Genomic DNA, 16,485 nt, shown 5'->3' on the forward strand with positions numbered 1-16,485 from the left:
TGCATGTGCATGTGTGAGTGTATGTGTAGCTGGAAGTATTTTACTTTTGTTTTTTGTTGTTTTTTTCATTCTAGAAGATACAAAGTGGACAGAGTTTAGAAGGCTGTTTTCAAGTTATTAAGCTACTTAGCAGAAGACCTAGAAATTGGTTCCAGTGTGTAGAATTAGCAAGATTAAAATTTGAAAAATATTTTAACCATAAGGTAAGTATACATTCTGAGACGTTAAGCAAAGGTCTATCCTTGTCTTATTTATTATTACTAATATCACTGACCTAAAATGTCTGTTTCTTTCACCAACGTTTTCTGAAATAAGTGATAAATTAACTGAGAGTAAAGGCTAGACATACAACTATTTTCTCTTTGAATGTTACTAATTAAAGCATTTAATTTCCATTTACTGGCTTGGCTTATCAGTTATGCATTGAACTGATCCTGTATACAAAGTTGGATTTTGGATAGCTTTTCTCTCTAAGTAGTAAGGAATGCATTAATTTTATCTGTACTCTATAAATAAGTTTGTTCAAAGGCCAGGCATGGCCGTGCATGCCTTTGATCCCAGCACTGGGAGGCAGAGGCAGGTGGATCTCAAGGTCAGCCTGGTCTATATAGCGAGTGCCAGGCTAGCTGGGCTACAGGGAGACCCTATCTCAAAAAGACCAAAAATAAAAAGAAGTTTGTTCAGAATAGAAGCAAGAGCCTGAGAAAATAGGAGATTATTCAGTCAGAAATGTTGGAATTTTGCCTTTTCTAACAGTAGCTCATGAACACATTTTGTATATGTTTGCTTGTCTGTAAATTGAAGATAATAAATTAATACATACAGAGTACATAGTAGTAGAGATTGAATACGCTAATACACATAAAGCATTTAGAATAGATGATGGCACATAACCCTAATACTTACTCTTGTTTACAATTACATAGTTATTGTGTTGTATCCTATACTGTCTTTATTCTCTCCCTTTTGTAAACTCTTGCTTTATAAATAAATTCATGCCTTAAAAAAAGTCTTTGCCTGTAGTCCCAGCACTTGGGAAGCAGAGGCAGGACAGCTGGGGCTACAGCGAGAACCTGCTTCAAAATGACAAAAAAAAAAAAGTCTTTTGATTGCACCTCTGTTTTCACTTCCTACATGACTTCTTTCCTTATTACTGTCCCTATTTTTATGATAATTATCAGTGGCCTCTTTATTTCAGAATTTTAACTCTTGTTTGTGTCCTCTGTTGTCGTTTTTGTTGTTAGTGGTTTGGTTGGTTGGTTTTTTTTTTTTTTTTTTGTTTTTTTTTTTTTTTTTTTTTTTTTGTTGGTTGGTTTTTTTTTTTTTTTTTGGTTTTTTCTTTCATTTTTTATTTGTTGGGTGGGAGGTGGGTAAGTGCATGAAACAGCACTTGTGTGAGGTCAGAAGACAACTGATGGGAATCAGGTCTCTCCTTCCATCATGTGGGGGACAGGTACTGAACTCAGGTCCTCAGGCTTGGTGACAAGCATCTCACCTCAAGCCATTTCACCAGCCCTATTCTGTTTCCATTTGATTTTTTTTATTACAGGAAAAGAAAAATCAGCCATAGAAATGTAGAGAAAATAATGTAGTAGACTCCTTGCTAATTATTTGTTGTAAGGACTAACTCATTGAAAGAAAGCAAAAGGTTGTTTAAAATACACCGTTTATATAAAAGGAATGAAGTAGTCTATATTCATGTTTGCTGTAAAAAAGCTATAATAGTATGGGCAGTAGGACAGCAAAAAACACAACCTAAATTCATGGGTGACAGACTGGGATATCTTTCAGAGGTTTTTGTGTTTTGGAGTTTTTTTGTTGTTGTTCTTTTGAGACAGGTCTCCCTGTAGCCCCAGCTGGCCAGAAACTCACTATGTAAACCTGACTGGCCTTGTTACTAGTGAGTGCTGGAATTAAAGGTGTGTACCACCAGGCCCAACCCTAAAGTTTTTTGGTTTGTTTGTTTTCATTTTTGTTTAATGAGACCTTCACAAGTATGAACAAAGCGTATTTTTAATGTCATTTTAAATTATTTTCTGTAGATAACATCAAGTATTGGATTTCTATCTTTTTTTTTCTTCACTTTAGGCTCTTCAGCTTCTTCACTGTTTTCCTCTTGATACACGATTAAAAGATGGCAGTAAGTATAAGTGTTCAGAAGAAACTGTAATGTAACTTATATAAGTCAGCTTATGGTTGAAATCTATGTATGTATATATTGAAAGAAATACATTGTATCTTTTTGCCAGGTTTGTTTTGGCAGTCACCAAAAAGGCCACCTTCACCAATAAAATTTGATTTAAATGAACCTTTGTAAGTACATCCAAATATTTTAACTGTAAATGTCTTAACTGTACACTTTCGATCTTTAATATAAATTATTAGATCGCTTTTAATCCAAGTTAACAAGTCCTTCTAGTCAACAGAGGCAGCCGCATTCTTCCTACACAAGTGTTAATCCATTTACTTACATGCTAACAGCTTCATTATTTATAATATCTACTCCTCTGTAGAAACCAGCCAACCTCAACTCTTTTCCAGAAGAAAGTAAAATTACAGTAATTGTTTTCAATAAAGCTAAGACACTTTACTTATATGGAACAAGCAGTTATTACTGTCTCACTGAATTAATAACAAACTTTCACAGGAGTTTGTCTTTACATGATTACCTGGATGCGTACACTATTTAAGCTTGTCTTCACTCACCTTGCTTATTTTTCCCATGTTGCACGCTTTAGGTCTCTAGTCACATTATCCCAGACTGCCTTTCCAGTGAGACATAACCATTTTTATTTTTAAACAAACTTTAAACTTGGTTTAAACCTAACGTAGACTCATTAATGCCTGGTGTTTATTGTCTTGTGAATTAAATTGAATTTTCTTCTACTTTTCTAACTGTTCTACCTCTTGGAAATGCTGGTCCTTTCTTCACAGTATTCCTGGTGACTACCTAGATATTAGTGTTCTTGATAAACTTTTGATACTCTACAGTGTTTTAGTCTAGAGAAGAATTTCACTATCATAACTTTTTTTTGTTGTTTGATTTTCTGAGAGTTCCCCTGTAGCTCTAGCTGGCCTGTAGCTCACTATGTAGTCCAGACTGGCCTCCATCTCACAGCGAGCCTCCTGCATCTGCCTCTTGAGTGCTGGGATTGAAGGCCTGTTGCCACCACACCCAGCCTTACTATCTTAACTTTTAAAAAAGTAAAAAGTACACTTGGGAGGCAGAGGCAGGTGGATCTCTGTGAGTTCAAGGCCATCCTGGTCTACATAGTGAGTTCCGGGACAGCTGGGGCTTCAGGGAGACCCTGTCTCAAAAAGACCAAAAAAAAAAAAAGTAAAAAGTAATCCTGTAACAAAAACTCTGTGAATAATTTTCTTTAAGTGTTAAAATAAAGGCTATATTTTCTAGTTTATTGCTTATTATCTTTACTAAATTGTCCATTCAGAGTGCTGTATTTTTTTTTCATTTCAAAAGGCACCTCAGTTTTCTTCAGAATGCTGCAAAACTGTATGCTGCGGTATATTGCATTCCAGTTTCAGAAAAGGTAAGTTGCTCTTTAAGCTCTAGGAAGTGAAACAAAACCAGGTTTAAATTAAGCAGTTATTGAATCAAAATGTGTTTTAAATTGTAGGAATCATTCTTTAGTTTGTTCGTTTGTAACATGGTCTCACATAGTCAAGGCTGGTCTCAAACTCACTATGTACTTAAGGCTCACTTTAAGTTCTTGGTCCTCCTGCTTCCACTCCCCAAATGCTAAGATTATAGGTATGTGCCATCACACCCAGCTAGAATCATTCTTTCTTTAACTTAAAAAAAAGTTTTATTTTGTTGTGTTATTGCCCATTCCAGGTTGCAGAAGCTGCCCATTTGTTGCAATCTAATAAACAGAAAAAAATTAATTTTTCTTTCTGAATTTAAATATTAAAATATTTGTGAGGAGTAATCATATTTCAGTAATAAAAAGTATTTATAACCTGGGGCTGAAGAGATAACTCAGGGCTTAAGAGCACTGGCTGCTCTTGTAGAGGACCTGGGTTTACATCCCGGCACCTTGTGGGGCCAAAAACTGTCCCTGACTCCAGATCCAGGAGACCCAGTGCCCTCTTGTAGCCTCTGCAGGCATTGCACACACATGGTGCACTTACATGCTGGCAAAACATTCATACACATAAAATAAAAATTAAGAAATTAAAGTGTTTTAAATATTTATAACCTCTTTACCTACTTCTGTTATCCTAGTTAACTTAAAATGAGCCCTCTCAGCAATTAAAAAATAACTTTGTAGAGATTGTTACTTTTTTTTTCCCCAGTTTAGACGCATGCCATTTATTTCTTAATTATGAAAAAGAAAACCTAATTAATACCTATATTCAAACATCTAATAACAAAGTGCATCTAATTGCATATAAAATACTATACAATATCATAATAATCATAGCTCAATAATCGTCTTTGTCTTCATTATAGTTTAAAGAGAAATGATAGGGTTTAAGTTCCAATGCCTCTAAGAATTCATTTTCCCTTTTCTATAGCTGTGTTTCCATTTCCTGATTACTGAAAGTTTTACCCAACTAAGGCCATTTAAAATAACATAATTTGGCTCTTCACATTATTTTGAAGCTGAAGTTGAAAAAAAATATTTCTTAAGCAATTACATATTTCTGTGCTTATTACCCACTCTGCACACACTATAAAAATTGAGTTCCTTATGCAAGAAGGATTCATTGGAAGCCAGTCTTAGCTAAATTCATTGTTCTCTATACTCCTTAGAACAAGTAAAATAAAATGAAAGGAGCAATACAGTTTAAGTGCTTATAGTTTATGTTTGACAAACCATGAAAATTCACAATTGAAAATTCCTAAACTCTGTTAACATCTGATTGTTGCTTAGCCATGAAGAGAACTATCCAGAAATTGGGTTCACTTAGCTGCATCTTATCACAAAAGCACAAAGTAAATAAATTACATTATTTGCATAGGATTTTGCAAAGTTTTAAAATATATTCTCATTTAATACTTAGAACAACTTTGGGAAGTAAATAATATTAACATTTAAAAAGTTTCTTTATTGATCTTTTGTAATTTCATAGAACAGTTCTAAATCAAATTTAGACCTTCTCCCCACATCCATGTCTCCCCATCCCCCCACCAGACCCCTTGTATTCTGCCATACATGTTAAGTCCTACCCAGTCAAGCATTTGTACCCAGATGCCCTTCAGTGTAAATTCATTCACTGACGTCTAGTCAGCCCATCTAGAGATCGTATGTAAGGCATACTCTCCCTCATACAGTAGCAGTCAGTCTCCAGTAGTTAAATGTCTTACATATGTCACCATGCCTGGCTATAGATCTGTATTTAACATGGATATGCCTATTGTAGATTAGTCTTTCTTGAAATTAATACAAATAAAATACTGCATAAAGGTCTAGTAAAAATAGTAATATTCTGTCTTTCATTCTTTTTGTAAAAAGAATAGTAGCTATATCTCAAGAGTCTTAACTGGCCTCAAAGGCAGTATGTCTTAGTGTTTCCTAGACAGCTTCATAGTAGTGAATGTGGACCCAGTAGCCTTAAGTAGATTCATCTAAGTTTATCTTGAACCATTATAATTTTTTACTTTTTAATGAATAAATTCTGTTAATTTATTGAATATAAAATTGTTCAGGAAATTTAACTTTGAAACTGAGGAAATGAAAAAATGGTCTCTGAAAATTTGCAGAAAGACCAAGATTTAAGGTTTTTTATCTGATAAGTTCATTTTTACTCCTAGTTCGCTTTCCTTAATAGCCTCTACGGCTGAACATTTTTAAGAAATGGAGGTAATCATCTCAAATGAATGTACTCAGGTGATGTTAGGTATTTAAGTTGTTAGTATATTTGATATGATAAGGAACCCTTTAGAGAGTGCTTTTAACTTCAGAATTCAGAGTTGGAAGAATGTTTGATAAAATAACATTTTTATAAAACAGGACTTATCAATGGATACCCTCATAAGTATTCTTTCAGAAGTAAAGATTCAGGAGTTCAAACCTTCCAACAAGGTAAGTTTAATGGTTGTTGTAGTTCTGCTTGTAATAAATCTCATTCTCAACCTGAAGAATACCATGATTCTTTGTCCTCATGGATGTTTCATTCCAATGGGTAGAGATGGACTTTAAACAAAAATGTACCTAGAATGTGCTCCAGCTGACCTGTCATTTGGCCCTGCCAGACCAGATGAAAGCAACTTCCAGCCTTATTCAGAGAAGCCTCTTATTATAGTGAATATGGTGAATTCAGAGAGTCATCACTACCCAAAGTGCAGAGAATAAGCAATAGATATGAGCCCTTCCCTAAGACATTTATGCCACCCCTCTAAAGTTTGGAGGAGGGGATAGGAAGTATATTAGACCTGAAGATAGGATGAAGACCTGCAAAATTCGATTCTCTAGACTCAGTACAACCACTGCAATTATTAACTCACAACTGTAGTTACCTGCACAAGACCAGCCCTATCAGCAGTAAGGGAAGTGGGAGGGACTCACAAGGTCTTACTCTGAATTACTGGCTATTGATAGATTCTGAAAGAGGAGCAATCATTGTCTTTGGTTGTGTGCCCACTGCCGAGCCCAGCAGGCTCCAATGGATAGCTCTAAATTCGTGGTTGCATAGATGGCCATGGTTAACCTTAGGAGGTCACAAAACAAAACAAGACAAATAGTTACAGAGATTTCTGAGGAGTAGGGGAGTGGGTAAACTAGGTGGTTTTTGGAAGTGGGAGTGAGAGTGTCAGTATGCATTGCACACATGAGTGCAAATGTCTAAAAACAATTTATAAAAATGCTTGTAGGTGTATACAGTAATATAGGCATATGTACTAAGAAGAGCAGTGAAAGAAGGGAGAGTCATGTGACTGGTATAGTTTTGTTTGAGAGGGAAGGAAGCCTCTGATAATGGCAGTGTTTGAGCTAAAGAAGGTGAGAGAATGAGCTTTCCTACAGGTTGATTCTAGTAAAATAGCAACGCATGTGTAGAGAAAGATATTGAAAGCTTTTCAGACAGTGACTTTTCTAGAGAAGAATATTCATGAGTGAGGGATAAGCACTGAGATGTAAGAACTAATCTGGGTTGTGATATGTATTTTGTGTTTTATTGTAGAATCAAAGGTTTTAAGCACAGGGATAATAGAATATGTTTTATATTTAAAAAGATGACTAGCTGTTTGATTACAAAAGACAGAAAGCAGGAAAAGTCATTAATTATTATAAGAATGTAGGCAAAAGGTGATGGAGGTTTGAATGAAGTAATTGTCGCTAATAGGACAGTAATGGGCAAGAATAGGGTTCTCTGAATACTTACTGTGGTCCTCATGGAGTTTCTAAGTATTTGTGTGGGGAGCGATTGCTATTTTCTTAGGTGAAATAAGATGTAAGCTTAGTAGTTCAGAGTAGAGATAGGAAGATGAAGACAGGGTATGCAGTAATTGAGACCAGAATAAAAAAGTCAGTTAATAGATGTAGCAGAATTGCAAGACAGCACTGATGATGCATTTAATGCTAATGTGGTGAGACAGGCTACTATATATTGCCTTTACTTTCCAGCACATTGAGCTGCTCGGGTGCCTTTAAAGACAGAATCTGATATTTAGGTAGTATAAATAGGAAATTTTGAAAATATGGAAATGGTTTTTTCACAAGATTACTGTATGTCTTTTTGTCCAAAAAAAACTTCTTCAAGGAAGTGATGTGTACAACCTAAAGGTCTTTGTGGGCCGTTGATTCTGCCCAAGTACGTGAATTTTCCAAATGAAATGATCATAACATATAGCCTATAAATAATGTGATTGTAATAAGGATAAAGCAAAATCTCTCAAAATAAAATTTTCCAACCCATGTTTACCATTGTCAAAACTAGGTAGATGTGAAGGAAATGCTGCAATATGTTTTCTAGGTTGCATTGCCTCTATTCATATGACAGTTGGGGAGGAATAAATTTCTCCTTGGCAGTTTAAAGTTTTAATGTGAATTATGGTCCACTCCACAGCTCCCTAAAAGAGCTCACACTGAAGTTTTAGTACCAGCATGTCCTGGTAGTTACAGATTTTTCACAATCTAAAGTTAATTAGACATATTGACAAGCAGAATTTCTGTTTCCTTGACTCCTTAATATATCTTAAATGCTTTTAATATTTAATGCCTAAAAACATAATTTGGTGAATTTTTAAAATAAGAAATAGTTCTTTTATTATGTAACTTTCGTTTTGAAATATCAAGTTCACAGAACTCCTGAATCAAACTGATCATTTCTTTTTTAAAAATATTTATTATTTTTATTTTATTTTATGTGTATGAGTGTATTGCCTGTATGTATGTGTGCCCATGACGTGCAGTGCCTGTGGAGGTCAGAAGAGGGCATCAGATCCCCGGAACTAGAGTTAGGGATGGCTGCCATATGGATGCTGGGATTTGAATTCAGGCCCTCTGCAAAAACATTCAGTTCTCTTAACCTCTGAGCCCTCTCTCGAGACACATAGATAATTTCTTAAAGATATGATCTTAATCATGCTGTACTTGGTATATGAAGAAAGACATATTCTTTAAAAAAAGAACTCAATAATCAACATATACTTTAAAAATGCCCATGTAATGTATTATGAATTTTTCCTACATAAAATAGCTGTGTACTTATTTCTGTTATTTAAATCAATTTGTCAGAATTAAAACTATTTTAATATCAACTTTGTTTAAGTGTGGAATTTTAAGATACCAAACTATATTGGACATACATTAAAAATTTTTGAAATCCAATGTGAAAAATTGTTATAGATATACCTGAGGTCTCTCAGTGACCAAGATGCAGAGCCAATGTATGAAGATGTTGTAAGCATACTCTCTTTATGATTTGATTAAACAGATAAGTAATAACCAAACTTGGTTATAAATGTGATAACATTGATATATACATATATATATTTGAAGGTTGTTCAAACAGATGAAACTGCAAGGAAACCAGACCATGTTCCTGTCTCCAGTGAAGATGAGAGGAATGCTGTTTTTCAACTAGAAAAGGTTGTTTCATCTAATGAAGCTACCAAAAGTAAGGGAAACTCTTTTTAAAAATACTTTGATAGGGGCTGGAGAGATGGCTCAGGGGTTAAGAGCACTCTTGCAGAATACCCAGGTTCAATTCCCAGCACCAACGTGGCAGCTAACAACCAGTTTCAGGGGATCCAATGCCTTTTTCTGACCTTCATGGTGAATGCAATACACCCATATACATAAAATAATAAAATTTAAAAGGATATTTTGATAAGTAAATACTGTACAGACTTACTTTATCTGAGCTCCATACCAAAATGTTTGTGAGATTAAATACTAATCACAGTAGCTAATATTTTTTTCATCATAAAAGTCTCTGTTCATCTTTAAGTATGACTAAACTGCGGTATTACAGTTCTAATTGTTTTTATGCTTCAGAGTGTAAATAGGTCTAAAAACATCAGCAAATAAATAGCATGTTTTTAAGGATCTGAAAATTCAGATTAACTGAACATGCCCAAGAGACTTATATTGATATTATGTCTCAAAAAAAAGTCAAGTTGGGACTGGAAAGATGGTTCAATAGTTAAGAGCACTGACTGCTCTTGGAGAGGTCCCATGTTTTGTTCTCAACGCCTCACAGCCATCTGTACCTCCAATTCTAGGGTATCCAACACTCCTCTGGCCTCCATGCATACTGCATGTATGTGGTGTACTTAACGTAAGCAGACAAACATTTAAACATAAAATAGAAATGAGTAAATTTAGCCAGGCATTATGGTATACATCTTTAATCCCAGTGTTTCGGAGGCAGAGGCAAGCTTATCTCTATGAGATTGAGGTCAGCCTGGACTATATAGGGAGTTTCAGTCCATCTGGGGTTATAGAGAGACTGTCTAAAGGGAAAAAAAAAAAAAAAAGGAAGAGAGAGAACCAATAAATAAGCTTAAAAAGTATATCTTAGGGGAAAAAAATGTCAAGTTAATGTAGTCCTGTGTAGAGTAATCTTTCTTTAAATATACCTACATCTATTCATACTTTAGACATACCACTTTAGGATAAAGAATTATACAGAACTTTTCTCAGATTTTGTGTATGTGTGAGAGAGAAGAATGGGGGCATGTATGTGCCAGGGCATGCCTGTGGTTCTGCTTTCTACCTTGCTTCAGATCTCTTCACCGATTTTCCCAATACACACTCCAGGCTAGTTGGTTAGCCAACCTCTGAGGCTCTTCCTATCTGCTTTTTATCTTCCCATAGTTGCATTAGGATTACAACTACAATTACGCTCACATTACATGACCAGCTTTTATGTCTGATCTGGGGACTCAAACTCGGGTCCTCAACATTTGCATGGCAAGTGCTTTACCTACTGAGCCATCTTCCAGCCCATTCTTAATCTCCTCAATTACTGACCAGGAATACAAACTAACATTGCATACAGTTTTGCTGAATCATCTTAAATAGCACTTTATATGAAAGTTGAATTTTTAATTATTCAAAAACAGAGCTGTTGCTCATCTGTTTAAGTACGCTTAGTACACATATCAGTGCTTCCCAAAGTTCTGGAATTTTATGCATGAACCAGTAAAATTCAGGGAAAAAATGATGTAGAGTACTTACCATTAGAATGATATCAGAAATCACTAATCTAGAAATCATTCAGAAAGATACATAATGACCTTGTTGTCAGAAGGAAAATGTTTCAAAGTAAGATTTATGGAATAAATTTTGAACATTATCAACTCACTTTGTTGTTATAATCTACTTGGCAACAGATTGGCAATTTGTTTTGTAATGTTTACTTTTTTTAAAATAGAAACTTCTCTCATTTAGTGGTATTAAAAACCATCATTTTCATGTCCTTTTATAACTTCAGATACCTGGATTCTTTTTATTTTTTAGTTGATTAAAAACAGATTTTTTTTTTCTTAAGAAGTATTTTTATTTAATTGGGCGATGTTTTCAGTAGAGCCTTCAACTTGGTAACTTGTATATATCTTTATATTTTAAATTTTCTTATTAGTAAATTGTGTTCTTTCATAATTTCATGCATATACAGTATGTACATTGCTTTTTACCTCACAAAACCTTTACCACTTACTAGGGAACTTTCTTCTGATTATTCTGGTCAGGTGACCTTCAGATGACAGTGCTTTCATTTGAAAAAGATGATGACAGTAATGGACATATAGATTTCATCACAGCTGCATCAAACCTTCGAGCTAGAATGTATAGCATTGAACCAGCTGACCGTTTCAAAACAAAGCGCATAGCTGGTAAAATTATCCCTGCTATAGCAACATCTACTGCTGCAGTTTCTGGTTTGGTAAGCTTATTCTTCTACAAAAAATGCTTCTACCTTCCCAATATCATATCAACTTCAGCTGGCTGTTCGGATTTTTAGAGATAAAGGGATGAATAAATAGGATCATAAAATTTAAACTTTCAAGATTTTTCTGAAAATAGAATAAGCTGTATCTCAGCCTTTAATCCCAGCACTTAGGAAGCAGAGGCAGTGGATCTCTTGTGAGTTCCAGGCCAGCTGGGGCTACAAGGAGACCTTGTCTCAAAACAAACAACAAAAAAAAATATTTTATCACAAAAATAAGCTCAAGATAGATTATAGTTTTTCTTACAGAGCTCTGTGATCTTTGTAAACTCCATGTGAAGCAGATATTCTGTTTTTCTTTAATAAAATGAACCAATTAATCATTAAGTAAGTCAGAATCTTTAGTACGACCTTAGTTATTATACTGTGCTCTGCCAATATTCTTAGGTTAGAGTTATCTTCTATATGGAGTGGTTTGAAACTACTTTTTCTTTGTTTGTTTGCTTTATTTTGGTTTGGTTTTTCACATTTTTTAAATTTTATTTTATGTGTATGAGTGCTTTTACTTGCATGTAGGTGTACCCATGTCATGCAGTACCCACAAAGGCCCCAGGAGGGCATCGGGTCCCCTGGAACTGGAGTTACAGATGGTTGTTAGCCACCATGTGGGTGCTGGGAACTGAACCTGGGTCCTCTGCAAGAGCAGCCATTGCTCTTAACAATGGAGCCCCACCACTTTAGTTTTTGAGTTCTGGTGTCTGCTTTCAAAACAGGAAGATTAAATGGTCAAATAACTTTGTTCACTATGTATAGAGTATAGACTAAACATTAAAAGTAAAATATACTAAAAATGTACAGATCTGTAAGTAAGAAATTTATGTTACTGCAGTCCTGTAGCTCTTTTTGCTATTTATAGAGAAGTACTTGAAAAGAACTTGAGGATAGAGTTAAGTCAGTTAAAATCCTGAGTAGTTTTATGCTCTTCTTATTATCAGATAACTTTTCTTTCCTTTATCCAGGTTGCCTTGGAGATAATCAAAGTAGCTGGTAGCTATCCCTTTGAAGCTTACAAAAACTGTTTTCTTAATTTAGCCATTCCAGTAATAGTGTTTACAGAGACATCTGAAGTAAGAAAAACTGAAATTAGGTATGTATGAAGGTCTATTTTGCTTCTATAATGAGAATGAAATAAAATATCATACCTTTTAAAAGGAAAAGTACTGGCTTTTCTTTTTCTTCTATTTTTGTAATCCTTGCTCTCTTTCAAGACTCAGTCAAGCCTCATCTTAAATGATCTGCCATACTATTTAACATTATACTATATAGCTTCTCTATGTTTACCTAACCTGGGTAATTTTGAAGCCACTCTTTCTGACTTTGTATTATGAAATTTAGAATCTAATTCCACAGATTTATGACAAAGAAAGACAATTCCTTGAGCTTCTGTTTTTCACATTTCAGGTTGGCCACAATAGAAACTTTAATAAAAGTATCTTGGCCAGAAGAACAAACACTCTCACTCTCTTAAATTACTTAACAAGAATACAGAACAGTGTGATCCATAATAGGGGAAAGAGGTGCTGTGATTCAGATATGTAGTTACATCTGCACACATGTCAAATTATATATATGCCAAGATAATCATTCTGGTATGTTTATAATAGCCAGTGATTTCAACAATCCAAATATTCAGTATTTGATGACTGGATTGTCCACACTATGAAACACCTCCAACTGTTAAAGAAGAGGTAGCATGTGTGTGTATGTGTATACACATGTATATACATGTATATGTACATATAACAAGGGAAGGTGCCAGAGAATATATGAGCAAAGAGCAATTGTATACATGTATTATTTTCTGCACACACTAAATAGTAAAAAGAAAATGATGTACTAACTTGAAATTCTAAGATATACTAACTTGAAATGAGACACTGAGGAAAAAAAAACATACAAAATACAGATTTTAAATGGTTACCTACATGATTTATGGAATAGTTTGGAATTTGTATTCCCCTTTCTTATCCCAACATTAATTTCTAAGTAAATTACAAATAATACACTACAGGAAGTTTTTTATTATTACTACTAAAGGGAAGAAATTTTAATGCTTGTGTTCTCAATATTTTTCTATAACAGAAATGGAATATCATTTACAATTTGGGACAGATGGACTGTACATGGAAAAGAAGATTTCACCCTCTTGGATTTCATAAATGCTGTCAAAGTAGGATATTTTTATTCCTTTGGTTCATTAGTAACTTGGAATCTGCTTCTGTGTATAGTGGTCCCTCCTAATTCATGAGATCCCCAGTACATTCTTAAAATTATGGTAGTACAGAATGCATTATCTACTGTGTTTACTCCTGTACATACATAACCAATTTAACTTACAAGTGAGGCATTGTAAGAAATAGTGCATTATAACAATTACACCATAATGAAAGACTCTCTCTCAAGATACCGTATTATACAGGTGCTTTTAACCTCAATCTGTGTATTTTCTTTGTTTTTTCATTATGACATCGAGAACTTTCACCTTTTAAAGGAGGCAGTTGTCCTTTGGCATGTCTGAATTGCCCTACCCGCATCACTATTCTTACAGTTTGTGGTCTTTTTAAGTAAAATAGAACTTAAGCGAACACTAGCACTATAACGTTCATTCTAATAGCCAGCAGAGCCACTTAAACAGTAATAGGTAGGTATATAGTGTGGTTATCATGGACCTATAAATGATTCGTATCCTGGGAATTTAGGGGAAAGTTTCAGATTTCATCACACTGCCAGAAATGGCATGTAGTTTAAAACTTAAGCACTTTTGGCTCAGCAGTTAAGAACACTGGTTTCAGCAGTTAAGAAGACCCGGGTTTGAATTCGAGCACCCACATGGCAGCTAACAACTGTCCATAACTCCAGTTCCAGGGGATCTGACAGCCTCTTCTGTCCTCTGTGGGCATTGCATGACACAGGTACACTTACCTACGTGCAGTCAATACATGCATATTTATAAAATAAAAATAATAAATAAAATATTAAAAAAAAAAAAACTTAAACACTTATTTCTAAGGTCCCACACTGTAACTTAGTGGTGGAGCTCTTGGCTTGCATGCTTGAGGCCCTAGATTCAATCCCCAGAACGGGGCAGTGGGAGATGGGGATGAGTTCTGAAATTTTCCATTTAAATTTTTAGACTGTGGTTAAATGAGGAAAGTGAAAACACAGATAAGAGAGATTAACATTATAGTTTTTAAATCTATAAATTTGTTGGCATTATAAATACTATTTAACATAAACTTGCCCTCCTTTTTGTGGACGTAAAACATTTTCACCCAGGTATTTCATGTTTGGATGAGGTTTCGATTATTTCTCTTTTGGATGTTCATTTTTAGGAAAAATATGGAATTGAGCCGATAATGGTGGTACAGGGAGTCAAAATGCTTTATGTTCCTGTAATGCCTGGTCATGCAAAAAGATTAAAGTTAACGTAAGTATCCAACATTATATACCTCTGGGACCCAAACTCAGGTCCTCATACTTGCACAGCAATCACTAAATTTAACAACTGATTTACCTCTCTCCAGCCCCTACTTTTTCTCTTTTTCATAAAAACACACGTTTTATTATGGTTACAACACATTTTGCCTCTATTATTTATTATTTCTCTATGCCCTTTCCCTCCTCCCTTCACATAAAACATAAACTTCACAGGGCACAAATTTTTATTTGATCTCTTTATTGTTATATCTGAAGCAGTTAGACCAATACCCAGTGCAGAGTAGCCATCAAAAATTTTTCCTGTATGAAAAAATGAATCTCTATCTGATGGTTTTCTTTAGCAAACTGTATTTCTTTGTTATCAGTAGAAGTTGACCACTTTTACATTACAATTCTCTTTACCTCAAAAAAAATCTATTGTATTAGCTAAGGCATTAATTTCCCTTATAATTGTTTTTCATTAGGATTCCTTAATATCTTTTAGAGAAATAAAGAGTTATAATTAGAGTTCTTATGATGTGTACTACCTAGACGTAAGTAGAATATGTGTTCATTAGTTGTAGAATTCAAAATTTGCTACAGTAACATTTTTTGATAGTTGGCCAATATGTGATGTGATCCCTGCAGCATGTTATACTTTGTGGATGATGTTTCTTATATTCTATATTGTTAACTTAGCAGGTGTTTATTGAGTAATTAAGTGGCTGAACACTTTATGTAGTCAGTGAAATTGTGGTTAAGAGCATAAACTTGGCTTCAGAAAGACCTATGTTCACATGCTTGGGCAGTTATTTGTTAATACTTACTTTGTCACGTTGAATAGCTTTGAAATAGATTCTCGTCCATAATTGTTCCTTCCCATAACTGTTCAGTACCAAAGTAATAAACCCTAGCAATGTAACAACATAGGAACAGTATTCAGTAAATGTTAATGCTCTCATACAAATAGCCCTGTGTCACGGAGTTCACAGTCTACTAAGGGCAACTGACAAGCTAATCATTAATTAAAATATAAATTATTATTATAATGAAGATTTTTACAGTGCTGCACCATGTACTCTACTAACTCAAACCTGTATTTTGGGGTGGATGTCATTTGAGCCTTTGAAGGAGGATTATTATTGGTAAAAGAAGTAGTGTGTGCACACATGTGCACCTTCAACAAGAAAGAACATACATGATCTCTTTGGAAAGTCAGGTATTTGAAATGCACTCAAAGATAATATGTTAATAGTGAATGGTAGAAAGAATAAAAACTTATGTATGGGACAATTTTTTTTTTTCTCTCTCTCTCTTTTTATACTGAATTTTAAAGGTAGATATTATTTTTTTATCTTTTTAAAAATTATTTATTTAATAACCACATAATTAGAAGAAGCATTTAGAACATACATTATCTCTTTGGAAAGTCAGGTATTTGAAATGCACTCAAAGATAATATGTTAATAGTGAATGGTAGAAAGAATAAAAACTTATGTATGGGACAATTTTTTTTTTTTCTCTCTCTCTTTTTATACTGAATTTTAAAGGTAGATATTATTTTTTTATCTTTTTAAAAATTATTTATTTAATAACCACATAATTAGAAGAAGCATTTCACTACAGCTTTAACATGCCCAATAACAAGTTTCC

At 34.2% G+C, this 16,485-nt stretch overlaps 1 protein-coding gene across 1 annotated transcript in view; it reads left to right on the forward strand.

Annotated features, from left to right (window-relative positions):
• Nucleotides 1-16,485, forward strand: part of Uba6 (ubiquitin like modifier activating enzyme 6) — a 102,883-nt gene that overhangs the window by 73,341 nt on the left and 13,057 nt on the right. Inside the window, exons 23-32 of the mRNA XM_008853825.3 lie at nucleotides 75-203; nucleotides 2,089-2,140; nucleotides 2,250-2,313; nucleotides 3,479-3,548; nucleotides 5,976-6,047; nucleotides 8,964-9,081; nucleotides 11,159-11,352; nucleotides 12,375-12,502; nucleotides 13,498-13,585; nucleotides 14,748-14,842. Coding sequence (XP_008852047.1) covers nucleotides 75-203; nucleotides 2,089-2,140; nucleotides 2,250-2,313; nucleotides 3,479-3,548; nucleotides 5,976-6,047; nucleotides 8,964-9,081; nucleotides 11,159-11,352; nucleotides 12,375-12,502; nucleotides 13,498-13,585; nucleotides 14,748-14,842 — 1,010 coding nt within the window. The remainder of the gene's footprint in view (nucleotides 1-74; nucleotides 204-2,088; nucleotides 2,141-2,249; nucleotides 2,314-3,478; nucleotides 3,549-5,975; nucleotides 6,048-8,963; nucleotides 9,082-11,158; nucleotides 11,353-12,374; nucleotides 12,503-13,497; nucleotides 13,586-14,747; nucleotides 14,843-16,485) is intronic.

The sequence above is a fragment of the Nannospalax galili genome, unplaced genomic scaffold (assembly GCF_000622305.1).
Source record: "Nannospalax galili isolate Female #2095 unplaced genomic scaffold, S.galili_v1.0 scaffold547, whole genome shotgun sequence".
In the NCBI taxonomy this organism is placed as follows: Eukaryota; Metazoa; Chordata; class Mammalia; order Rodentia; family Spalacidae; genus Nannospalax; species Nannospalax galili.